Below are 12,225 nucleotides of genomic sequence, written 5' to 3' on the forward strand. Positions count from 1 at the left end.
GATATCTACAGTGTTTCTTATGATTTGATATCTACAGTGTTTATTATGATTTGATATCTACAGTGTTTAAGATTTGATATCTAGTGTTTATTATGATTTGATATCTAGTGTTTCTTATGATTTGATATCTACAGTGTTTCTTATGATTTGATATCTACAGTGTTTCTTATGATTTGATATCTACAGTGTTTATTATGATTTGATATCTACAGTGTTTATTATGATTTGATATCTAGTGTTTCTTATGATTTGATATGTACAGTGTTTATTACGTTTTTAATCAATAAGGCTCAGTTCAATCCAAATGGCACCCTATTCCCTATTTAGTGCACTACTTTTAATCAAAGCCCTATGGGTCATGGTCAAAAGTAGGGCACTATATAGGGAATAGGGTGCCATGGTCTTACCCATCTTCTTAGGCAGCAAATAGACATCCTGTTTGTAGCGTCCCTCAGGAGCATTGAACAACTCAATCAGAGCCAGGGCCTGCAGAGAGACACAGACCACCACAGAGTCTCAACGCTGCCAACATCCCATTCTCACAAAGCTCAGGTAGCAGCAGAACAACAGGAGAACAGAGTACCTCTAGTCTCGTCTTCAGCAAACCGCCAACACTTGAAGTAGGACTAGTACCACGTCTGTAATGCATGAAGCCCGGTATTTCTAATGTCAATGAATGACTCTAAATAAACTAGTATGTGTACATCTGGGGAAAAGCAATTGAAAAACGGTGAAAGTTCAATTGTGATGATACAATGCATCTAACTGTTGTATTTCTATGTGTCGATGTTCTGATTGGATCGGTCTCTATGTAAAAAAACAATGACAATATGTCTCACCTGAGTAGTGGCTGTGATAGAGGGGACAGTATGTCTCACCTGAGTAGTGGCTGTGATAGACAGGACAATATGTCTCACCTGAGTAGTGGCTGTGATAGACAGGACAATATGTCTCACCTGAGTAGTGGCTGTGATAGACAGGACGATATGTCTCACCTGAGTAGTGGCTGTGATAGACAGGACGATATGTCTCACCTGAATAGTGGCTGTGATAGACAGGACAATATGTCTCACCTGAGTAGTGGCTGTGATAGACAGGACAATATGTCTCACCTGAGTAGTGGCTGTGATAGACAGGACAATATGTCTCACCTGAGTAGTGGCTGTGATAGACAGGACGATATGTCTCACCTGAGTAGTGGCTGTGATAGACAGGACGATATGTCTCACCTGAATAGTGGCTGTGATAGACAGGACAATATGTCTCACCTGAGTAGTGGCTGTGATAGACAGGACAATATGTCTCACCTGAGTAGTGGCTGTGATAGACAGGACAATATGTCTCACCTGAGTAGTGGCTGTGATAGACAGGACAATATGTCTCACCTGAGTAGTGGCTGTGATAGACAGGACAATATGTCTCACCTGAGTAGTGGCTGTGATAGACAGGACAATATGTCTCACCTGAGTAGTGGCTGTGATAGACAGGACAATATGTCTCACCTGAGTAGTGGCTGTGATAGACAGGACAATATGTCTCACCTGAGTAGTGGCTGTGATAGACAGGACAATATGTCTCACCTGAGTAGTGGCTGTGATAGACAGGACAAACGTAGGCACTGTAGAACAGCTCAGATTCAAAAGACGACCCTGTAGGAAACAACACACACACACACACACACACACACACACACACACACACACACACACACACACACACACACACACACACACACACACACACACACACACACACACACACACACACACACACACACACACACACACACACAGGAGATACATCAAAACAGTGGTCAATTGCAAAGCCATTCTCAGGGAAACACCTTTCAAATCAAAACAGAGATTATCAGAGATAATTTGTGGTGTGAGGTTGTAGTGTGTACTCTACTGTGAGGGGATAGTGTGTACTCTACCGTGAGGTTGTAGTGTACTTACTGTGAGGGGATAGTGTGTACTCTACCGTGAGGTTGTAGTGTGTACTCTACTGTGAGGGATAGTGTGTACTCTACTGTGAGGTTGTAGTGTGTACTCTACTGTGAGGGGATAGTGTGACTCTACTGTGAGGGGATAGTGTGAACTCTACTGTGAGGTTGTAGTGTGTACTCTACTGTGAGGCTGTAGTGTGTACTCTACTGTGAGGGATAGTGTACTCTACTGTGAGGGATAGTGTGTACTCTACTGTGATGGGATAGTGTGTACTGTGAGGGGATAGTGTGTACTGTGAGGGGGTAGTGTGTACTGTGAAGGATAGTGTGTACTCTACTGTGAGGGGATTGTGTGTACCTACTGCGGGGATAGTGTGTATTGTGATGGGCTAGTTTGTACTCTACTGTGTAGTGTGTACACACTATCCCCTCACATTACACACTACCCCTCACAGGAGAGTACACACTATCCCCTCACAGTACACACTACCCCCTCACAGTAGAGTACACACTATCCCATCACAGTACACACTATCCCCTCACAGTACACACTATCCCCTCACGGTACACACTATCCCCTCGCAGTAGAGTACACACTATCCCCTCACAGTAGAGTACACACTATCCCCTCACAGTAGAGTACACACTATCCCCTCACAGTACACACTATCCCCTCACAGTACACACTATCCCCTCACAGTAGAGTACACACTATGCCCTCACAGTAGAGTACACACTATCCCATCACAGTACACACTATCCCCTCACAGTACACACTATCCCCTCACGGTACACACTATCCCCTCACAGTACACACTATCCCCTCACAGTACACACTATCCCCTCACAGTAGAGTACACACTATGCCCTCACAGTAGAGTACACACTATCCCATCACAGTACACACTATCCCCTCACAGTAGAGTACACACTATCCCCTCGCAGTAGAGTACACACTATCCCCTCACAGTAGAGTACACACTATCCCCTCACATTAGAGTACACACTATCCCCTCACAGTAGAGTACACACTACAACCTCACGGTACACACTATCCCCTCCGGGTACACACTATCCCCTCACAGTACACACTATCCCCTCACAGTAGAGTACACACTATCCCCTCACGGTACACACTATCCCCTCACAGTAGAGTACACACTATCCCCTCGCAGTAGAGTACACACTATCCCCTCGCAGTAGAGTACACACTATCCCCTCACAGTACACACTATCCCCTCACGGTACACACTATCCCCTCACAGTAGAGTACACACTATGCCCTCACAGTAGAGTACACACTATCCCCTCACAGTACACACTATCCCCTCACAGTACACACTATCCCCTCACGGTACACACTATCCCCTCACAGTACACACTATCCCCTCACGGTACACACTATGCCCTCACAGTAGAGTACACACTATCCCCTCACAGTACACACTATCCCCTCACAGTAGAGTACACACTATCCCCTCACGGTACACACTATCCCCTCACGGTACACACTATCCCCTCACGGTACACACTATCCCCTCACAGTAGAGTACACACTATCCCCTCACAGTAGAGTACACACTATCCCCTCACAGTACACACTATCCCCTCACGGTACACACTATCCCCTCACAGTAGAGTACACACTATGCCCTCACAGTAGAGTACACACTATCCCATCACAGTACACACTATCCCCTCACAGTAGAGTACACACTATCCCCTCACAGTACACACTATCCCCTCACAGTACACACTATCCCCTCACGGTACACACTATCCCCTCACAGTAGAGTACACACTATCCCCTCACAGTACACACTATCCCATCACGGTACACACTATCCCCTCACAGTAGAGTACACACTATCCCCTCACAGTACACACTATCCCCTCACAGTAAAGTACACACTATCCCCTCACAGTACACACTACACAACATGGGTCAACGATGGGAAGACAAAGCCTTTAGTTACATGTTAGTGGGAAATCTCTCAGGCCAAGTCACTATTTTGTTGTGTTTTCAAAAAGAGTCAGGTTTGGAAGCAGACAAAGGTGACAGAAAGGTCATCAGGATACATCTCATGGTGGGAAACCTATCCGTCCGCCTATTTAGTAACTCTAGAATGTTTTTATAGCTCTTTGAATCACAGACACAGGTTTGGGAGGGAAGTTCCTTGAGATCCGAGCTAAAGGTCATTCTGTCTCACTATTGTTTCACTCAGTGCTCCATGTTACTAAAGCAGTGCTCCCCAAACAATAGAGTACACACTATCCCCTCACAGTACACACTATCCCCTCACAGTAGAGGACACACTATCCCCTCACAGTACACACTATCCCCTCACAGTACACGGTGTCCCCTCACAGTACACACTATCCCCTCACAGTACACACTATCCCCTCACAGTACACACTATCCCCTCACAGTACACACTATCCCCTCACAGTACACACTATCCCCTCACAGTACACACTATCCCCTCACAGTACACACTATCCCCTCACAGTACACACTATCCCCTCACAGTACACACTATCCCCTCACAGTACACGGTTTCCCTCACAGTACACAGTGTCCCCTCACAGTACACACTATCCCCCCTCACAGTACACTACTTCCCCTCACAGTAGAGTACACACTATCCCCTCACAGTAGAGTACACACTATCCCCTCACAGTACACACTATCCCCCTCACGGTACACACTATCCCTTCACAGTACACACTACCCCCCTCACAGTACACTATCCCCACAGTACACTATCCCCTCACAGTAGAGTACACACTATCTCACAGTACACACTATCCTCACAGTACACGGTGTCCCCTCACAGTACACACTATCCCCTCACAGTACACACTATCCCCTCACAGTACACACTATCCCTCACAGTACACACTCATCCCCTCACAGTACACACTATCCCCTCACAGTACACACTATCCCCTCTGGTACACACTATCCCCTCACAGTACACACTATCCCCTCACAGTACACACTATCCCCTCACAGTACACGGTGTCCCCCCACAGTACACACTATCCCCTCACAGTACACACTATCCCCTCACAGTACACACTATCCCCTCACAGTACACACTATCCCCTCACAGTAGAGTACACACTATCCCCTCACAGTACACACTATCCCCTCACAGTACACACTATCCCCTCACAGTACACACTATCCCCTCACAGTACACACTATCCCCTCACAGTACACACTATCCCCCCTCACAGTACACAGTGTCCCCTCACAGTACACACTATCCCCTCACAGTACACACTATCCCCTCACAGTAGAGTACACACTATCCCTCACAGTACACACTATCCCCTCACAGTAGAGTACACTATCCCCTCACAGTACACACTATTCCCTCGCGGTACACACTATCCCCTCACAGTACACACTATCCCCTCACAGTACACACTATCCCCCTCACAGTACACACTATCCCCCTCACAGTAGAGTACACACTATGCCCTCACAGTAGAGTACACTATCCCATCACAGTACACACTATCCCCTCACAGTAGAGTACACACTATCCCCGCAGTAGAGTACACACTATCCCCTCACAGTAGAGTACACACTATCCCCTCACATTAGAGTACACACTATCCCCTCACAGTAGAGTACACACTACAACCTCACGGTACACACTATTCCCCTCCGGGTACACACTATCCCCTCACAGTACACACTATCCCCTCACAGTAGAGTACACACTATCCCCTCACGGTACACACTATCCCCTCACAGTAGAGTACACACTATCCCCTCGCAGTAGAGTACACACTATCCCCTCGCAGTAGAGTACACACTATCCCCTCACAGTACACACTATCCCCTCACGGTACACACTATCCCCTCACAGTAGAGTACACACTATGCCCTCACAGTAGAGTACACACTATCCCCTCACAGTACACACTATCCCCTCACAGTACACACTATCCCCTCACGGTACACACTATCCCCTCACAGTACACACTATCCCCTCACGGTACACACTATGCCCTCACAGTAGAGTACACACTATCCCCTCACAGTACACACTATCCCCTCACAGTAGAGTACACACTATCCCCTCACGGTACACACTATCCCCTCACGGTACACACTATCCCCTCACGGTACACACTATCCCCTCACAGTAGAGTACACACTATCCCCTCACAGTAGAGTACACACTATCCCCTCACAGTACACACTATCCCCTCACGGTACACACTATCCCCTCACAGTAGAGTACACACTATGCCCTCACAGTAGAGTACACACTATCCCATCACAGTACACACTATCCCCTCACAGTAGAGTACACACTATCCCCTCACAGTACACACTATCCCCTCACGGTACACACTATCCCCTCACAGTAGAGTACACACTATGCCCTCACAGTAGAGTACACACTATCCCATCACAGTACACACTATCCCCTCACAGTACACACTATCCCCTCACAGTACACACTATCCCCTCACGGTACACACTATCCCCTCACAGTAGAGTACACACTATCCCCTCACAGTACACACTATCCCATCACGGTACACACTATCCCCTCACAGTAGAGTACACACTATCCCCTCACAGTACACACTATCCCCTCACAGTAAAGTACACACTATCCCCTCACAGTACACACTACACAACATGGGTCAACGATGGGAAGACAAAGCCTTTAGTTACATGTTAGTGGGAAATCTCTCAGGCCAAGTCACTATTTTGTTGTGTTTTCAAAAAGAGTCAGGTTTGGAAGCAGACAAAGGTGACAGAAAGGTCATCAGGATACATCTCATGGTGGGAAACCTATCCGTCTGCCTATTTAGTAACTCTAGAATGTTTTTATAGCTCTTTGAATCACAGACACAGGTTTGGGAGGGAAGTTCCTTGAGATCCGAGCTAAAGGTCATTCTGTCTCACTATTGTTTCACTCAGTGCTCCATGTTACTAAAGCAGTGCTCCCCAAACAATAGAGTACACACTACCCCCTCACAGTACACACTATCCCCTCACAGTAGAGTACACACTATCCCCTCACAGTACACACTATCCCCTCACAGTACACACTATCCCCTCACAGTAGAGTACACACTATCCCCTCACAGTAGAGTACACACTATCCCCTCACAGTACACACTATCCCCTCACGGTACACACTATCCCCTCACGGTACACACTATCCCCTCACGGTACACACTATCCCCTCACGGTACACACTATCCCCTCACGGTACACAGTGTCCCCTCACAGTACACACTATCCCCTCACGGTCCACACTATCCCCTCACGGTACACACTATCCCCTCACGGTACACACTATCCCCTCACGGTACACACTATCCCCTCACGGTACACACTATCCCCTCACGGTACACACTATCCCCTCACAGTACACACTATCCCCTCACAGTACACGGTGTCCCCTCACAGTACACAGTGTCCCCTCACAGTACACACTATCCCCTCACGGTACACACTATCCCCTCACAGTACACACTATCCCCTCACAGTACACAGTGTCCCCTCACAGTACACACTATCCCCTCACGGTACACACTATCCCCTCACAGTACACACTATCCCCTCACAGTACACAGTGTCCCCTCACAGTACACACTATCCCCTCACGGTACACACTATCCCCTCACGGTACACACTATCCCCTCACAGTACACACTATCCCCTCACAGTACATACTATCCCCTCGCGGTACACACTATCCCCTCACAGTAGAGTACACACTATCCCCTCACAGTAGAGTACACACTATCCCCTCGCAGTACACAGTATCCCCTCACAGTACACAGTATCCCCTCACAGTACACACTACCCCCTCACAGTACACACTATCCCTCACAGTAGAGTACACACTATCCCCTCACAGTAGAGTACACACTATCCCCTCGCAGTACACACTATCCCCTCACAGTACACACTACCCCCTCACGGTACACACTATCCCCTCACAGTACACACTATCCCCTCACAGTACACACTATCCCCTCACAGTACACACTATCCCCTCACAGTACACACTACCCCCTCACAGTACACACTATCCCCTCACAGTACACACTATCCCCTCACAGTACACTGATGATTTGAATCAGCTTTGTAGTGCTAGGGGAAAAAACCTAAACGTGCAACCCTTGGTGAGTTTGTGAAACGTTGCACTAGGGTGAAACAACGGCGAATGGGAGTGATGCTCAGTTTAACTCCAGGCCAGGGACACAGAGGCTGTAGAGGACAGAAACCGTACCTCAGCCAGCAGGACAACCCTCTTGCCATCGGGCCAGATCACATGGTCCACCTGAGAACGCACCCTCTCCCAGGTAAGCTCCGGGCTCCTCAGGCTGGCCTAGAGGCGAGAGAGACCGGGGCAGGATTAGTGACACAGCAGAAACACAAAGCGAGCACACACACACGCACACGCACGCACACACACACGCACACACACACAGGTAAAAGTACCTCACCACATCAATCTCGGTATTGGAATGTCCCATGTTGCAGACTATACAGCCATTCTTCATCCGGTCCAGCTGCTCTCTGGTCACCACGTTCTTATTGCCTGAGTGACAACAATAAAGTCAGCTCATCTCAGGTCTGATTACAATCAATAATGTTGGCTGTCTATAATGAGAGAGAGAGAGAGAGAGAGAGAGAGAAAGAGAGAGGGGGGGTGCAGAGAGAGAGAGAGGGAGAGAGACAGAGAGAGGAAGGGAGGGAGGGACAGAGAGGGAGGGACAGAGAGACACAGAGACAGAGAGAGAGTGAGAGAGAGAGAGACAGAGAGGGAGGGACAGAGAGACAGAGGGAGAGGGAGGGACAGAGAGACAGAGAGAGACACAGAGAGAGAGAGAGACAGAGAAAGAGACACAGAGAGAGAGAGAGAGGGAGACAGAGAGAGGGAGACAGAGAGAGACAGAGAGGGAGGGACAGAGAGAGAGAGAGACAGAGAGAGAGGGACAGAGAGAGAGAGAGACAGAGAGAGGGACAGAGAGAGAGAGAGGGACAGAGAGAGAGGGACAGAGAGAGAGAGAGGGACAGAGAGAGAGAGGGACAGAGAGAGAGGGAGGGACAGAGAGAGAGAGGGACAGAGAGAGGGAGAGACAGAGAGAGAGGAGGGACAGAGAGAGAGAGGAGGGACAGAGAGAGAGAGAGAGAGAGAGAGACAGAGAGGGAGAGAGAGACGAGAGAGAGAGAGACAGAGAGAGAGAGAGAGACAGAGAGAGAGGGAGACAGAGAGGGAGGGACAGAGAGAGACAGAGAGAGAGAGAGGGAGAGAGAGAGACAGAGAGAGAGGGAGACAGAGAGGGAGGGACAGAGAGAGAGAGAGACAGAGAGAGAGAGACAGAGAGAGAGGGAGACAGAGAGAGAGAGGGAGGGACAGAGAGAGAGAGAGACAGAGAGACAGAGAGAGAGGGAGACTGAGAGGGAGGGACAGAGAGACAGAGAGAGAGAGACAGAGACAGAGAGAGACAGAGAGAGAGAGAGACAGAGAGAGAGAGAGAGAGAGACAGACAGAGAGGGATACACATTCAAACAGGTGACCTCTAACTTGCCATCTGCCGGATAAACCTGAGTCATAAACAAGGACAGCGGCTGGGAGGACTGCTTCTATAATTATCAGAGTGGAATAGTCTGGATGAGGCGTGCTCTGATTGATCTAGTTTACCTGTGCAGGTTATCACCAGGTCCATCTGACGAATGACTTCATTCAGCTTCACCACCCTGAACCCATCCATGCTGTATACGCAGGAAGATTTGTAGAAAAAAGTAGCCAAAAATAACTAAAACACATATGTTTTTTAAAGACGTGGAAACATTAGACTGTAGGCAAGTCCCAGCCACTCACCAGCCCTGCAGGGCGCAGATGGGGTCTATCTCCGTGATGCAGACGATGGCTCCCAGGGCCTTCAGGGCAGAACAGCAACCCTTCCCCACCTACAGGACAGAGAACAGCCCAGTACAGCACTCTCAAATCTATGTTCAAATGCCAAACATCAACTTATGAATCTAAGGTGTCAGCTAACAGTCAATCAGAGTAAAGAATCAGAAGGACTGTACCTCTCCATAACCGCACACCACCACCTGTTTCCCCCCAAACATCACATCAGTGGTCCTCTTCAAACTACAGCAAGCAGAGAAAGTAACAATTACAAATCAGACACGATCCATTTATAAATTACAAACAAAACAAAACCATCACACACTTTATGTGAGAAAAACATTTGATATTAGTGTTTAAAAAAGGTCTCACCCGTCCAGGATGGACTCTCTGCAGCAGTAGAGGTTGTCAAACTTCTGCTTGGTAACAGAGTCGTTCACGTTCATGGCCGGGACACACAGCTTGCCTGCCTTGGACAGCTGGTACAACCTGAGAAGAAAGGATGAAAGTTTAGTTGAGCCACAGACTAACAGGTGATCAACCGGATCCAATCCCACAGACATCTCTCCTTGCTGTGGATGGATGTGACCAATGTTTTAGGAAAGCTCTTTCTCACCTGTGGACTCCAGTGACACTCTCCTCCACGATGCCCTGAGCCTTCTTGAACACGCTGGGGTACTTCTTATAAACCCAGTGGGTCAGATCCCCTCCGTCATCCAAGATCTACAGTAACACCAACACAGGAAGAGCAAATGGTAGAAGAGCAGACAGTGGACTCAAACAATAGAGATATCTGCTGCATTAAGTCTGTATACTAAATAGAGACATCTGCTGCATTAAGTCTGTATGCATACTAAATAGAAACATCGGCTGCATTAAGTCTGTATACTAAATAGAGACATCTGCTGCATTAAGTCTGTATACTAAATAGAGACATCTGCTGCATTAAGTCTATATGTATACTAAATAGAGACATCTGCTGTATTAAGTCTGCATACTAAATAAGGTTGGAAGATAAGCGACGGATGGAAACAGAAGCCTCCATAAATACAGTAAAGCAATTTCAATCATTTCAAATCAATCAAAAATAAGCCTTTACAATGTGTGAGAGTGTCAATGCACGACAGAGGTCAAGTACATTATTAGGGGATGGTTTAGTCTTTAGGTACCATGTTGGCCTGCCAGCCTTCCGTGTTGACACAGCGGTCGATGCACCACCAAAAGTCATCCTCTGACTCGCCCTTCCACGCAAACACAGGCACACCTGTAGGCGAGAGGAGAGAGAGGGGGAGGCTAGGACTTATTATGGCTGGGGGAGAGAGAGAGAGAGAGAGAGAGAGAGAGGGGGGGGGGGCTAGGACTTGTTATGGCTGGGAGAGAGAGAGAGAGAGAGAGAGAGGGGGGGAGAGAGAGAGATGCCATCACAGCAGCAAGATTTGTGACCTGTTGCCACAAGAAAAGGGTAACCATTAAAGAACAAACACCATTGTAAATACAACCCATATTTCTGTTGATTTATTTTCCCATTTGTACTTTAACTTTTCACTGTATATAATATGACATTTGAAATGTCTCTGGAACTTGTGTGAGTGTAATATTTACTGTTCACTTTTTAATGTTTATTTCACTTTATTTTATTATCTATTTCACTTGCTTTGGCAATGTAAACATGAGTTTCCCATGCCACTAAAGCCCCTTGAATTGAATTGAGAGAGAAAGAGAGGGGGAGGGTAGCGAGGGAAAGAGAGGGGGAAGGTAGCGAGGGAAAGAGAAAGAGGTAGAGGGAGGGTGAGAGAGAGAGAGAGAGAGAGGTAGAAGGAGGGAAGGGGCGAGACAGACAGAAGGAAAGAGAGGACAGTATTATAAGTTCTCACCGGTCTCTGCCAGGGCAGCAGCCACCTCGTTCTGAGTAGAGTAGATGTTACAGGCTGTCCAACGACACTGAGCTCCGAGAGCTACCAGGGTCTCAATCAGAACCTGAGGAGGGGAATACACAAACACACTAGTATTTATTAGGAACCCTGCCGAGGCAGCAGCTACTCTTCCTGGGGTTTATTATGGATCCCCATTAGTTCCTGCCGAGGCAGCAGCTACTCTTCCTGGGGTTTATTATGGATCCCCATTAGTTCCTGCCGAGGCAGCAGCTACTCTTCCTGGTGTTAATTATGGATCCCCATTAGTTCCTGTCGAGGCAGCAGCTACTCTTCCTGGGGTTTATTATGGATCCCCATTAGTTCCTGCCAAGGCAGCAGCTACTCTCATTTAGTCCCTGCCAAGGCAGCAGCTACTCTTCCTGGAGTTTATGAAGGATCCCATTTAGTCCATGCCAAGGCAGAAGCTCCTCTTCCTGACTACCAGGAAAGCCAAAGA

At 47.9% G+C, this 12,225-nt stretch overlaps 1 protein-coding gene across 1 annotated transcript; it reads right to left on the reverse strand.

The window, feature by feature from the left end:
* Positions 1–335: 335 nt before the first annotated feature.
* Positions 336–11,832, reverse strand: LOC135536660 (S-adenosylhomocysteine hydrolase-like protein 1; the record flags this gene model as incomplete). The annotated part of the gene is made up of 11 exons (XM_064962916.1): positions 336–486; positions 1,581–1,649; positions 8,224–8,322; positions 8,441–8,535; positions 9,643–9,713; positions 9,823–9,911; positions 10,035–10,098; positions 10,228–10,344; positions 10,472–10,578; positions 11,025–11,119; positions 11,730–11,832. Coding segments are annotated over 11 exons (1,060 nt in total), but the record flags the coding sequence as incomplete, so codon positions are not given.
* Between the last annotated feature and the right edge of the window lie 393 nt (positions 11,833–12,225).

The sequence above is a fragment of the Oncorhynchus masou genome, unplaced genomic scaffold, assembly GCF_036934945.1.
Source record: "Oncorhynchus masou masou isolate Uvic2021 unplaced genomic scaffold, UVic_Omas_1.1 unplaced_scaffold_6468, whole genome shotgun sequence".
NCBI classification, from domain to species: Eukaryota; Metazoa; Chordata; class Actinopteri; order Salmoniformes; family Salmonidae; genus Oncorhynchus; species Oncorhynchus masou.